The following is a 15,979-nucleotide window of genomic DNA, read 5'->3' as shown; positions in this document are numbered from 1 at the left end:
AGAGGTCACCAGAATTATCTCTGAAAACAGCCGCACAGAAAACCTGAAGTTTGGGACAGTGTCCTTTCTACTCTAGAAGCAGAGCCTCACTTTAGCATAGAGTTAAAAGTAAAGAAATAGGTTGGAAAAAATGAGCAAAGACCAGAAAAAGATTCTGACTATAGAAAGTTACTATGGTGACAGGGAAGATCAAAATACAAACTCAGAAGAATACAACAAAGTCATAACTGCTACAGTCAAAGCTTCAAAGAAAAATATGAATTGGCCTCAAGCCATGGAAAAGTTCAAAAAAGATTTTAAAAACCAAGTAAGAGAGGTAGAGGAAAAATTGGGAACAGAAATGAGAGTTAAGCAAGAAAATCATGAAAAACGAGTCAACAGCTTGGTAAAGGAGGCATGAAAAAATACTGAAGAAAATAATACTTTAAAAAGAAAACAGGCCAAATGGTAAAAGAGGCACAAAAATCCAACAAAGAAAACAATGCTTTGAAAAGCAGAATTGGCTAAAGGGAGGAGGAAATATGGAAAAATTGACTGAAGAAAAGAACTCTTTAAAAATAGAACTGGCCAAATGGAGAAGGAGATGCAAAAGCTCAATGAAGAAAGTAATTCATTAAAAATTAGAACCAGGCAAATGGAAGCTAATGACTTTATAAGACATTAAGAAACAATAAAATAAAATTAAAAGAATTAAAAATCAGTAGAACAAAATGTGAAATATCTCACAGGAAAAACAATTAACCTAGAAAATGGATTGAGGAGAGATGATTTAAGAGTTATTGGACTACATGAAAGCTATGATTATAAAAAAAGAGCCTTTTATCTTTCATCTTTCAAGAAATTATCAATGGAAACTGCCCTGATAATCTACAACCAGTGGGTAAAACAGAAATTGAAAGAATTCATCAATCACTTCCTGAAAGGGATCCCAAAATGAAAACTTCCAGGAGTATTACAGTCAAATTCCAGAGCTCTCAGGTCAAGAAGAGAATATTGCAAGCAGCCAAAAAAGAAAGAATTCACATATCATGGAGTCACAGTCAAGAAAACACAAAATTTAGCAGTTTCTACCCTAAAGGATTGGAGGGCTTGGATTATGATATTCTGGAGGGCAAAAGAGCTAGGATTATAACCAAGAATCACCTACCCAGCAAAACTGAGTATAATCCTTCAAGGGACAAGATGGAAATTCAATGAAACAGAGGACATTCAGACACTCCTGATGAAAAGACCAGAGCTAAATGGAAAATCTGACTTTCAAGTACAAGACTTAAGAGAAGCATAAAAAGGTAAACAGGAAAGAGAAATTATAAGTGATTTAATATGATTAAATTGCTTACATTTCTATGTGGGAAAATCACAGTTGTCACTCCTAAAAATTTTCTCATTATTAGGGCAGTTAGAAGACATAGGGCACAGATATGAGTTGAATATGATAGGATGATTATCTAAAAAAGGGGTGAGAAAGAGGAACACACAGGGAGAAAGAGAAAGGGAGGCGCAGAATGGGGTAAGTTATCTGCCATAAGAGAGGTGGGAAAGAGTTCTTTTCACTGTGGAAGGGAAGGGGTAGGGAGGAAAAGGGAAGTACATGAACCTTACTCCCATCAGAATTGGCTAAACAAAGAATAATACACACAGTCAGTTGGGCATAGAAATTTATCTTACCCTACAGTAAGGTAGAAGGGGGAGGGGATAAAAGAAAGGGTAGGAAAAGGGGATAAAAGAAAGAGGGGAGCTGATAGAAGGGATGGTGGATTCAGAGAGGTAAAAGTCAAAAGCAAAACATTTTTTGAATGGACAGGGTGAAAATAGAGAGAGAGTAGGATAAACAGGGGGAAAATAGGATGGAGGGAAATATATAGTTATATATAATAATACATAATAATTATAACTGAAAAAATTTTACAGCAAGTTTCTCTGATCAAGATCTCATTTCTTTTTTTTTTCTTTTTGGTGAGGCGTTTTGGGGTTAAGTGACTTGCCCAGGGTCACACAGCTAGTAAGTGGCAAGTGTTTGGTCTGAGGCCAGATTTGAACTCAGGTACTCCTGACTTCAAGGCCTGTGCTCTATCCACTGCACCTCGTTTCTTAAACATATAGAGAATTGAGTCAAATTTATAGAAATAAGAGCCATTCCTCATTTGATAAATGGTCAAAGTATATGAACAGAAAGTATTCAAATGAAGTAATCAAAACTATCTATAGTCATAAAAAAATTCTCTAACTTGCTACTGATTAGAGAAATGCAAATTTAAACAACTTTAAACCACCACACACCTGTCAGATTGGCTAATATGAGAGAAAAGGAAAACAACAAATGTTGGAGGAGATGTCGGAAATTGACACATTAATGCACTGTTGGTGGACTTGTGAACTGATCCAGTCATTCTGGGGAGTAATTTGGAACTATGCTCAAAGGGCTATAAAATTGTGCATGCCCTTTGACCCAGCAACATCACTACTAAGTCTGTATCCCAAAGAGATTTCAGCTCATCCTAACTCCAACTACAGTACTCTATCATGCCAAATATGAATGGTTATTATTAGTCTTTAGGAATTAGGTAGTCTATTCACTCCGGATGGACTTCTACTCGAAATAGGAGTCTCTTTTCTCTCTTTTCCTCCCTCCTCAAAAGAGAGATCTGGTCAATATTTTTTATTCCTTTTTGTTCAAGAATATCACCATTTATAACCTTAGCTTTAGGATGCCCATATGACATGGTGGTACAAGTAACATAAACAGGTTTCTTTTTCACCTAAGCAAATGTTTGTGTTATTATGAGCTCTGTACTCTTAGCTAAACCAATTCCCAATGTTTGCAGATGAGACTTGATTTACTTCACACCCAATCTGAGAATCTTAAATAATTTATTATTAGTAGTGAACATAGTAGGTACTTAATAAATATTTAATGAAATTAACCGAATTCTTTTATGTATAGTGATGTAATGGATTGCAAGATTCTATCAGTTCTTTTGATAGATCTCACAATTAAAACAAGTATATGTTCCATTCATAATTGCGCTTGCTTTGTCTTGCTAACTTTTTGCTTGTAATTCAAATGTTCTTTTCATTTCAGTAGCTTGTTAGCTTAAATAACATCTAATGTCTCCCTAATACCTCAGGTTATCAATCTAATTTTAAGATTTAAGTCTAGTGTTAGTCAAGTCTATAACTAAGAAAAAATATATTCTAAATATTTATTGTACATGTAAGTTTAGATCAAAATAATTCTTCATCTTACCTTTCCACATAGATACTCTTGCTAGTTCCCAGAGCGTATAAGCTAGTCAGGATCCTGTAACAAGAAACCTGTACATCTTCCACTAAAAAAATGAAGAATAACAGCTTTTTAATACTAAATTTCAAGACTACGTGAATTCAAGAAAATTTAGAACACAAAGAAATCACAACTTTAAAGCAATGCAAAACTAACAAATGAAAACAAAAGAATAAAAAAATATACAGATAAAACAAAATATAACAATACATTTTTGGTGCTAACAATCTATTTAAAGGAGTTCAAATTGCATTATGAATAATACTCTTTATCACACTTCAGGAAATACTGTTATCTTCCATTTTGTGATTGGAAGTACTGAGGCACAAAGACATTCAAATTTATTTGACCATACTCTAATTCACCATATCAAACATAATGTCTATGATTAAGAAAAGCAAGATGTTTAAGAGGAAGGAAAGGGTAATAACCTTTGGTTTTCATATCTATCCCTGATACAATCTGCTATAGGGAACATAATTAATAAAGATATAGAATTATTGCCTTCAATAACTTGATCAAACTTTTAAACATATATTTTGTGTGATTAAATCATGCATGAGAAGTCTGTGACAACTACTATGAACAACCAAACGGCTCCAAATTGTTTTGTCTATGTCTTTAAATAAGTATATATAAGATTATAGCATTTAGAACTAGAAGGGACCTTTTAAATCATCTAACTCTTTATTGTTGTTGTTGTAAAGTATAAACTGAGTCCAGATAAGTGACTCCATCAAGGTAAGGTCAAACAAATGAGGAAGAAGAGAGGCAAATAAAACAGTCTGGTCTATCTGATGTCAACCATGATTGTACTGTTGTTTTACTGATCAAAACAGTACAATTAAAGAATTGGTAACAATTACTTAATGTGTTATTTTCACATCAGGAATTACAAAGTTGATTTGAGGGTACTCATTTCCCTAGGTGCCAAAATTATTAGTTTGTGAGCACAATCCAAAGTCTGTGATAAGCTATCGAATTTATAAAATTAAATGTGGTAAAAATCAAAGGTGAAATTTTTAAAATATATGGTATGGCTTGTTGAGGTACCATGGCCTATGAAAAGGATTCACTGTAAAAAAAAATATACTGCCTTTACAATCCCTGATCATAATGAAATGATATTTCAATATCTTTGTAAGAGATACTATACATACATATTAAGTCTTCTCCAAATTGATGCTGTCCGACGTGTTCAAACAATGAGGACAGCATTGGCAAAAGAGCCACTGTGGTATAATTAATAATTTGAGTCACTCCTTTCGGCTGGTTCCTGGTGTGAGTGAATTGTCCTTGTTTAAGATTTTCCATGGTTTTTTCCAAATCCTCAGCTGCATTATCCAAAAATGCCCTCAATGCTGTTTTAACACTCTCCATTCCAGTCTTCATCACAGTCCTAGGTAATAAATACAAAAATACAAAATTTTTTATATCTTCTCATCAGATGAAATGTTATACAAACAAAATCTATTGTTCTCATCTGATGTCTCAAGCTGAATAATCCACCAAGCCAAAACAAAATTCATTTTTAAAAGAGAATCATGCACAACCTTTAAAACATTTTTCAAATGTGAGAAAGGCCTCACAAGTCTGTTAACAATACTTTGTATATCCCAAATCCTTTCATGTGACCTAGATAACAGACTTAACCAAATATTTCTAAGCAAGAGACTAAGCAATTTCTTAACCACTAAGGTCCATTAGGCAGTTCATAATCTTTATGCTAACAAAAAAATATAATTTTAATTCTACTCATTCTTTTCTTTTTACAATCTGGGGATTTATTCCATTAGAGAATGTCCAAGTTAGGGTTTATTTGCTCTTTCAGGCTTTGATCTTTCTTAGGTAGAACTCAAGCTCTTTGCCTTCGAGCATGTAGCTGTCTGCTCTGTCACACTAGCCTGGCCTTGATGCAATGCAGGCAAGTAGCTTGCCCTGCTGGAACTGTTCCTCCAGAAGTGAGCTGATCTTGGCATTCTTCTTCTGTTCCTCATATTTCTATTTTTTTTTTAATTTCATTTCTTTCTTTTTTTTTTTAAAGGCAATTGGGGTTAAGTGACTTGCTCAGGGTCACACAGCTAGTAAGTGTCAAGTGCTTGGTCTAAGGCCAGGTCCTCCTGATTTCAGGGTCAGTCCTCTTTTCGCTGTGCCACTTAGCTGCCCCTCCTCATATTTCTTCTGGATCTTCTTTGACCGCTTTTAATTTAAAATTTCTTCCTCCTCAGGATTCAGCTTTGCTCCCTTCTTCCAGCTCAAGTGCAGGGCATGGTGGGACTCATACAACTGGCGGTACGGGGTGCTATCGATCAGCGCAATGCAATTCTTCTCGGTCCGGACCAGCTCATTGTTGGATGCATTGTAGGCCACATCAATAATCCTTGTTTTGCGGGTACAGAACTCGGAGCCCAGGAGAAGTTGCCCAAGCCTAGGCTCAGCTCCCGGTACTTTTTGTGGCCTCCTCCGACTCGCACGGTGTGGATGTGGTGGGGGCCGATCTGGGTGTTGGCAGGCGGGCGGCCCAGCTCATACTTGCGCTTCTTGTGGGAGGGCGTACGCTTGCCCCCAGTCTCGTGGCGCTAGTGCCAGTTGTTCTGGGAGATCCCGATGGTTGGTGCGAGCTGCAAAGAGCTAATTCTACTCATTCTAAATCAGACAAAACTTGAATGAATTCTTCAAAATACTTCTTCAAAAAGTATTAAAAATTACTTAGAGTAAGTCACATTTCTTCTTATAAGGGGCACCTACAAATCTTATTTTTAAAGAGACAGAAAATAAAATATTCACAAATTTTACTGTTCAAAGCAATTGGATATTTATCTCAAAGAAGAGATATACAATTGGTATTGCTGTGAGTCTGTTAGACTAAATAGCATACTGGTTATCCATTCCTTCCCAAACTCTTGTAAAATAAAAATAAGTTGTTAAACACTACAACACAATAATAAGCTACTAAGAGATATTATGGAATCATTTTAGAGTTTAAATCTTATTTTCAATGATTTAAGCAAATGGTAAGCAAATCTAAGTCCAGAGGGCCAAATGGTGCCAATTATTCTGCAGCTGGATTCAGTTGATAAGCTTTCTTTTTAGCAATCACATTACAATTCTGGTTATATACTTTGTCCTTCCTAACTTCTGTAAAGATAAGTCTCTACTTACTTTCTTCCTTGGAATGAACTTATCTACTCCCATGACTTAAAACATCACTTGAGATGACTCTCAACTTTATGCTCTAAGCCCCAGTCCCTCCACTGAATGCCAATTTTATATTGTCAAATGATTACTGGTTACCTATACTTGAATGTTGCTTTAGCACTTCAAACTCAATATACACCAAAGTGAACTAATTGTTTTCCCCCATGAACTCCTTCCTTCTTCCAAATTTTCCTATGTCGAGTGACAGCACCACCTTTCACAGTCACTGACATTTGAAACCTGTCATCTTCAGTTTTTTCTCTCACTTCCTCTGGTTCATTATCAGTTCCACATCCACTATGTCTTGTGTTTCCAGCCTCTACCCTCCATTTTCACTACAAATCTAGCCCTCATTACCTTTGTCCTGGACTACTGAAATAACTTCCTGGTCTCTCCCTTCTCTAGTCCATCATTCACAAAGCTGCCAAAATAATCTCCTTAATGCACAGATCTATGCTCATTCATCTGCTCAAAAAAACTTCAGTGGCTTCCCATTGCCTATGAGATAAAATACAAAATCCTTAACTTGACATTTAAGACCATTTACTTATTAAGTCCAATGTCCTTTTATCATGCTATTCACCATCACATATATTCCAGGCAAATTAAAAACAAAATGGAATAAAATTGGAAGGGATCAAGCTAGGAAGGGAAAGCTAGAAGGGATCTTAGAAATCAATTAATCAATATCCTTTACTTGATAGATGAGAAAACTGAAGCCAAAGAGATTACTCTCCCAAGGTCACTCAGAACTAGAACTCAAACCAACTCTAAATTCAATAATGCTCTGTCCATTAAACCACAATAATATTATTTAGTATTTATATAACCTTTTAAGATTTACCAAGCATTTTACAAATATCTCATTTTGGATTCAAAACAATCCTGGAAGGTATGAAATATTTGTCTCTCTCTTCTATAGATGAGTAAACTGAGACTGAGAGAGGTTAAATGACTTGCCTAGGGGCACACAGCTAGTAAAACGTTTAAGATAATATGGAATTCAGGTCTTTCTGAGTCCAAGATCAATGTTTTATCCACTGTGCCACCTAGCTGCCCTACTCTTGCCTCATCTTATACTCTCCTCATTCCCTGCATTCACAAAGAACATCCCCCACACCAGGAATATATTCTATGTTGCTACTTGTTGAAATAATTTTCTTCCTTCAAGGCATAGCTAAGGTGCCTTCCGTGATTTGTCTGTGATACTTCCAAAAACTCTCTTATAAAAAAATTATATGGTCTCTTCCTTGTTATTATTAAATATCACTTTATATCATATTTGTATTTATGTTTTATACCTGATATCAGACTTTATTTTCTTTCAGAGTAAAAATATGGTCATTTTACTTCTTTTTATCTACCCCTGGTAAATAGCACAGTACTTTATACATAGTAGTTATTTTTTAAATGGAATTAAATCAAATCCCTGGCCACAACTGAAATAAGCTATACGCTATTTTGGAACTATTAATCTGTCTTGTAATGCATGCAATATTCACAGTTAACAAATACTTACAGACTTATAAAGGGGAGAGGAGGGTCTCCAAAAATGGACTAATACCATCTGTAACTGCTCAGTCTCCTAAAATTTCCAGATTGTAATAAATAGCTCCCTCAACATTTTTATATATAACATTCTACATTTATGTTGATATAATATATTTCTGTTACCTTGCATCCAAAGTCTGACCCAAAATATGAAGGCAGTTGACAATTGAAGAGGCATCATTTCCTAAACAAGAAGTAAAGTGATCTGTTAATTACCCTAGAGATACACAAAACACTCATTCCTCTTTATTTCTGCTTGTTTTTCAAAATGATTATGGATTAAAAAGGCCAGTAAATTACACAGCACACTGATTCAGTGGTAATGACTTTACAGTCAAGTTGAAAACCATGCACACTGTCTATTTAACGGTGGAGATGCAGATACAGGTAGGTAAGCAATACAGCATTGCTCATCAGAAAGCCGACATACTCAAGAAGCACTCGTAATTGGAGCTTAATTCAGGCTATCCCTGTTTCACCTGAGCTCACATAAATGCCATTTTAACTAATCCTTGTTTATTTGTGTTCTTACGGTATTCACCTCAAGCAAATTAAACCATTTCACGTGGTAGAGACCAGCCATGCAAGAAAGCATCAGAAGTGGAAGAAGCTGATCTATTGCCCCCATGACAATGCGAGTCAAATATTTTAGGAATCAAGTTCTCCCTCTGGTAAGATATTTGAAACCCATAAATCTCTTCGAAGGTAATAGAAAATGATTACTTTCTTTTCATGCCTTTTATCCAGAAACCATAGAACATATTGACTATAATAACTTATAAATACAAAATAGGCACATAAAGAACACAGAAAATATATTCAATATGCATGGAGATACATTATTATATGTAAATGTAATATAATATATATACATATATATTCTCTACTGATGAGAAATCTGATAGAAATGAAATGACACACTCAAAGTAATGAGGTAAATTCTGTTGATATATAGCTTAGTCATTCCTTAATTGCACGAAACTTCCTCTTCCAGTTCATGTATTCAACAAATCCTCCTTTGAAAATGGGTACGCTTATCCCTGGCATTATCAATAAGTTATACAATTAAAGGTAGTGTTTATGTTTATAGAAATATCTTATAAATTACTGCTTTAGCAACACATACATGATAATTTCCACTTAGGTATAGAAGGCCCTGAACTCCTTCCCAAACTCATGCTTTGTGCTTTTGTAGTGGTGAAGTCACATTATCCTATTTAAGGAGGCTGTAATTACAGTGTCCTTTTTGCTTCCCCCACAGAATACTTTGTCTTGAAACTAAAGATTTGGAGTTATGCCAAAGTAACATGGGAATACTTCACAGATCTAGATAAAATAATAAAATTCATTTGGAGGAACAAAAGATCTAGAAATTTAAGTGAAATAATGAAAAAGGACAACTGAAAGAAGACTATTACTTTCAGATTTTAAATTATAGTGTCCCAAAAGTTCAGCCTAAGTTTAAGCTATTAAAACTTTAAAGCTATTAAAGCCTAAAACTGTGTTATGACTTTGGGGATACTCTGTATCACACAGCATAAGTAATTTTGGAAGTATTATAGTTGTTATTATAATGGCATGGCCAAGCCATGAGCAATGAGCATCTTTTCAATTTTAAAAGTTGTTTTTTATTTCTTTAAGTCACATTTTGTAATTATATCTACACAAGAATTGAATGTGCCTCAATAGATTGACACAAAGGAGAACTATACCAATTTCCTCCTAAATTGTGTTTCTACTACATAGGAATACTCAATTTTTGTGGCTTTATTTCATAATCTTATATTTTACTGACACTATTATTTGTCTCAACTATTTCTTTGCTAGTTACCTGAGATTTTAAACTATCATATCATCAGCAAACACAGATAATTTTTTCCTCCCCTTTCCCTATCTTTATGTTTTCAATTTATTTCTCTTGTCATACTGTTTTTATTCAGTTGTTTTTCAGTCGTCTGACTCTTTGTGACCCCATTTGGAGTTTTCCTGGCAAAGATAATGGAGTGGTTTGCCATTTCCTTTTCTAGATCATTTTACCAATGAGGAAACTAAGACAAATTGGGTCTTGCACAGGGTCATGCAGCTAGTCTGAGGCTGAATTTGAACTTTGGTCTTCTACTTCACCACCTGGCTACCCATATGTTTAAAAATACGTCATATAACAGCAAAGAAAAGGCAATTTGCTATGTTCACTAAGAAGTCTGTTAAGTCTTCCCATGACATATGATGCTAACTTTTGGCTTTTGAGAGACATTTTATCATATTAAAAAAGATCCTCTCCCATTCTCCTTCAAAGCTGTTAGATAGAGAACAAATTTATATGGTAACATCTCAATCTGATATTGTAGTAAAGGAGGGAAGAAAAGGAAACAAAAGAATAGAAGACAATGTGAGCCTGCTCCAAACTTTCAATTTATATTTTACATTCAATAACTAAGTTGAACAGCATGACTGAGAGGCCTGAAAAAATAATCACAGTGTAGCTCTGCCACTGTGCCCCTTGGGCTAGATGATATGTAATATCTATCCCAGCTATCATCCTAAAAAAGGACTCTTTAAGAAAGTAAGAATTTAAAATAAAATTGAATATACAGACCAGATAGTTTACTTCTTTCACTTACTAAAATTACTAACCAAATGCCTCATATCTCTGCCATTAGTAAGAGCAGAGAAGGCTGGTGGAAAACTGTTAAAATTTAAGAGGTTGATGGGGTATTCATGCAATTTTCTATTTCTAATTTATTAGCTGATCAACAAGCATTTATTCAGTAGCTACTGTATTTAGGTACTAGGGGCTACAAAGACAGAAATGAAATAGGACCTGTTCTCAAAGAATTCACATTCCATGGGGATAGACACCATGCACTTATATAGGAATATACAAAATATATATGAAACTTGAGTAGTTGTAAAATAAGTACCGTAATATAAACACACACACACACACACACACAATAAATACACGGTAATTGGAAAAGGGAGGCAGCAATAGAAATGGAGAATGAGGAAAATGTAATATAACTGGTATTACTCGAGCTGAGTTAGGTTTTCTAAGAGGCACAGGTGAGGAGTGAGTATATCCCAGGAACAACTGACAGGCCGTGCAAAGACAAAGAAATAAGAAATGAAAGGTCATGTGTGAGAAATGGAAAAAAAAAAACAATTTGTCAGTATTAAAGAGTGCAGATGGGGGAATAAAGGTCAATAAGAGCTAGAAAGATAGGCTGGAGCCAGCTTGCAAAGGGCCTTAAAAGGCAGAGGACTTTATTTTATCCTAGAGACAATAGGAAGTCAATGGAGTTGAGAAAGGGACTGACATGGTCAGATTTCTATTTAAGAAAAACTATTTTATTATAGCCTTCTATAGGGCAGGGGGGAAGGAAGGGAAAAAAAATTAAATACAAAGCACATAGCAGAGAACAAAAGAAAACCTAGAAAGAAGCACAGAAAAGCTGAGTCGCTTTGAAAACAATGTGAAAGATGTATTACATAGGTTTCTATGAAATGGAAATTTATTGTTTTATATTGAATCCTCTCTTATGTTCTTCTGTGTACATTGAAATGTTCTTTTTTTATTTTCTATTTAAGTTTAAAATAAATAAAAAAGAAAAAAGAAATAACTAATTTGTCAATAAAGTATAGGATAGTGAGAGAACTGAGGCAGAGAAATCAATCAGGAAACTCTTTCAAAAATACAGATGAAAGGTGATAAGGGTCTGAACTAAAGTGTACCTTAAAGGGAAGTTGTAATAGTCCAGGTGAGGGATGATAAAAGACTTGAACTATGGCATTACTTTATGGAAGAGATGTGGAGGTGGAATTGACAAAACTTGGTTGGATATGTGGGGTCTGAGAGAGTAATGATGACTTTGAGGTTGCAAACCTGAGAAGCTAGAAGGATGACAGTGAATACAACAAAAATAGAGAAGTTCAGATGGGGAAGTAAGTTTTTGAGAAAAGATAAATAGTTCTGTTTTAGACATGTTGAGTTTCAGATCTCTCCAGGATCTTCAGTTTAAAATGTTTAACAGCAATCAGTGATTCAGAACTAAAGCTCTGGAAAGAGACTGAGAACAGATATAGATAGATATCGGGGAGTCACCTACATAGAAGTGAACCCATGGAAATTGATGAGGAAATAGAGAATGCATTTAAGACAGAAGAGGGCCCCAAACAGAATCTTAGAGTATGCCCAGATTTAGAGAATGCGATACGAATGATGATACAAGAGACGATATCTAGAAAGAGAATGTTAACTAGTAGTTTCAAATGCTGCAGAGAGGTCAATAAAAATGAGAAAGGAGAAAAGGTCATTGTATTTAGCAATTTAGAAATCACTGGGCAATTTGGAGAGAGCAGTTTCAGTTGAATGATGAGGTGAATAGGCAAAATGGGTTGAGAAATGAATGATTAGAGAGAAAGGAATGCAAGAAGCTATTTCTAGGAATTTCAATGTGGAAGGGAGGCAAGATAGAAAAATGGCAGCTTGAGGGAACAGAAACAAGGTCAAGTGAGGGGGTTTTTTTGTTTGTTTTTTTAAGATGAAGAGAATTGGGCATATTTGTAGGTAACAGGAAATGAGTAAGTAGAAATCGGTAAATTTTGGAACAGCAGGGGGAAGGGGGAAGGGGCTTTGACTGTGAGGCAAATTTGCCAGAGGAGATGGGAAGGTGTATCATCAAGGGTACAAGTAAGGGCTTTAGCCTTGGTGAAGAGGAGGGTTAATACTTGATGAAAGACCAGTGAAAAGGAGGAGAGAAAGGAAGTGAAGTTTAATCTGTTCAAATTACAATTTAATCCTCATCCTGGCACTTTCATCTATTGACCCCCAGGACATTCTTGCTTTTTTCTTAATGAATGCAGTTTCTGGCTAACAGCCAGAAACTTGTCACCAGCTCAACACCTACCTTCATACATACCTTCAACATACATGCTAATGTATCCTTAAATGCCCTAACCTCCTACTTCCTCAATCTACTCAACTCCTATAACCCACTATACCTCAATTGCAGACAAGTTTTGATATCACCTTCTCCCCACTACTTCCTTTATTTTATTTCTGTTTTTGATGAAAAAGCAGCCTTTCTCACCAAGTCAACCCCCTATATGTTGATATAGATTTCATCCCTTTCCATCTTCTCTAGAATATTGCCCATACTATTATTCTCTAATCTCCAATCTCTCCCTATCTGCTTTTTTCTCCCTGCCACTTAAAAGCATACCTATGTCTCCCCCTTTCTTAAAAAAAATCCTAAGTCCTACAATACTCCTTTTCCTGTGTTTCTTCTCTCTTTCTCAGCCAAACTCCTTAAAAAATTGTCTTTGCTCACTGCCTCCTCTTTCTTTCCGCTTTTTTTTTTCTTCTCTGCAATCTGGCTTCTACTCTCATCACCCAAATGACACTGCTCTTTCCAGTCCAATCGTTTCAGTCATGCCCAACTCTTCAAGACCTATTTGGGGTTTTCTTGGCAAACACACTAGAGTGGTTTGTCATTTCCTTCTTCAGTTCATTTTAAAGATGAGGAAACCGAGGCAGAGTTAAATGACCTGCCCAGGGTCACATAGCTAGTAAGTATCTGAGACCAGATTTGAACTAAGGTCTTCCTGACTCTAGGCCCAGTACTTTATCCAATGTGCCACCTGGCTGTCAGAATTACCATTAATCTCTTATTTGCTGATTTTAATTATTTTTTCTCAATCTTCACTCTTTTAGACTTCTCGCCAGCATTTGACATTGTTGACCACTCCTCCTGAACACTGTCATCTCTCTGAATTTTAATGACTACTCCCATTTGGTTCTCGTCCTAGCTATTTGAGCACTTCTCAGTCTTCTTTACTAGTTCTTCAACCATACCATGCCCACTAACCGTGGATATAACTCAAAGTTACGCCTCCTCTCTTGCCTTTATACTCTGTCACATCATCATCTTCCATAGGTTCAATTATCATCTTTATTCATAAGACTCCCTTATCTATATATCTAGATATCTGTATCTAGATATATAGTTATATATCTAGAATCTCTCCTGAGATATGACTGCCTACTGGGCATTTCAGCTGGATATCCTGGAGGCATGTCAAATACATTTTCTAATAAGTACTCATTATCTTTCCTTGCAAACTCATCCCTTTTCTGAACTTCCTTAGTACTGTTGATGGCCCTCTTATCCTTTCATTCAACCGTTCTCATAACCTTGGTGTCATTATTGATTCTTTACTCATTTCTATCCCAATGTCTGCCACAAAAATCACCTTCTGTCTACCATATTGTTATCACTCTTGGTCAGGTCCTCATTTTCTCCCTCCTGAACTTCTGCAATAGCCTTCTACTTAGGCTCTCTACCTCACATCTTTCTCTGCTTTAATCCATCTTCCAGAAAAATGATGAAGTGATTTTCTTAAAGTGCAGGTCTGAACGTGTCATAGCCCTTTCAATAAATTTCCAGTTGTTGCCTATTATTTCTAGGATCAAATACAAACTTTTCTATTTGGTACTGAAATCTCTTCACAATCTAATTCTTTCCAATCCTTCCAGTCTTTTTATACTCTGCTGCTCTCCATATACTTTATGATCCATTTATATTTGCATGTTTACTATTTTTTACATCTATTATGCTATTTTCGGTCTCTTATGCCTTTGCATTGGTTGTATTATATGAACAGAATATTTTCTTTCTTCACCTCTGCCTCTTGGAATTTATGTCTTCCTTCTTTAAGTGGCTTTTCCTGTACTGTGCTCTGCTCCTTTTTCCATCCAAAATTAACTTTTCATCTGTTTTTTATATTATTTGCACATACCTATACATGATCATCAAAATGTAAGATCCTTGATGGCAGGAACTATTTTGTTTTTGTCTTTATATACACAGGACTTAACAGAGTACCTGGCACATAAAAATTCCTTAATAAATGCATTGATTGATGTCTAGGTTTTTTGAGAAGAGGGCAAGAGAGAGCATAAGGAGCTTAGCTTTCATTTTCTCAGTAAAGTATGAGGCAAGATACTCAGCTGAGAGTGGAAAGGTGGGAGAGAAGAGGTGTTAGATGTTTAAGAAGAGAAAAGAATATTTGAAATAGCCTATGATGGAAATATGACAGAACACCCAACTGGGGAGTAAAAGGATTATACAGTGAGGAGAGAGTTGAGATAAGATAATACAAATTTGTGGAAGGCCCAATCAGTAGACATCTGTGACTTCTTCTGGTAGTGCTCCATAGCAAAGGATACAATTTGTGAAATCATGTAGTGGGGGGGGGGGGTTTGGCAAGGCATAAGTAATGAAAGAACAATGAAGCAAAGATAGCATCATGTTGAAATAGTCCACTACAGGGTCAACTTTAAGTAGGGAGAAACGTGAAGTGAAGAATAGAGGTGATGGCTAGGATAAAACTGAGAAGTGGAAGAACTAGAGATGATAAGGACAAAGAATAGCTTCAAGAGGCATAAGGAACAGTAAGATTTAAAATGACAGATTATGGTCAGATAAAGGCATTTCAGAATTATTAATGAAGGACTTGTAACTAGCTTATGAGACTGAGGTAGAATGAGTTCACAAAAGTTGAGAAATAAGAGGAACTAAAAGGTCAGAATTTTTGAGTCAATATCATATATGATAATATTCTGTAGTATAAGGATAGGAACTAGGTTAGAGAAAGGAATTGAAACTCCTTGAGAAAGGAGGAAGAATGACTTAAGGGATAGTATTAGATATAACTACCTCTCAGATCTCTATTGAGTGATATATCTGGATAGAGTAAACCTCAAAATAAGAAAGCTTGCTGAATGATCACACTTGAGAGAGGGAATTAAAGTGGCAATGGGGAGCAAGGTTTATACCAACTCTTCCTCCTGGACCAATGTGTCTGGGATGAGAATAGGTGCAGACAGTATTGTCAAGGATAACTACTTATCCAGAGTCTTCTGAGGAAGTCAGGTATTCCATGGGA

The 15,979-nt window shown here is 35.5% G+C and overlaps 1 protein-coding gene across 1 annotated transcript in view; it reads right to left on the bottom strand.

The window, feature by feature from the left end:
* LOC114049459 (ryanodine receptor 2) overlaps window positions 1-15,979 on the bottom strand; it is an 811,539-nt gene that overhangs the window by 175,358 nt on the left and 620,202 nt on the right. The window contains exons 64-66 of the mRNA XM_027870708.1: window positions 8,156-8,216; window positions 4,444-4,682; window positions 3,248-3,329 (exon numbers count right to left, since the gene is read on the bottom strand). Coding sequence (XP_027726509.1) covers window positions 3,248-3,329; window positions 4,444-4,682; window positions 8,156-8,216 — 382 coding nt within the window. The remainder of the gene's footprint in view (window positions 1-3,247; window positions 3,330-4,443; window positions 4,683-8,155; window positions 8,217-15,979) is intronic.

This window comes from Vombatus ursinus, unplaced genomic scaffold (genome assembly GCF_900497805.2).
Source record: "Vombatus ursinus unplaced genomic scaffold, bare-nosed wombat genome assembly UNPS02014798.1, whole genome shotgun sequence".
Classification (NCBI taxonomy): domain Eukaryota; kingdom Metazoa; phylum Chordata; class Mammalia; order Diprotodontia; family Vombatidae; genus Vombatus; species Vombatus ursinus.
This window is presented reverse-complemented; position numbering and strand designations above follow the sequence as displayed.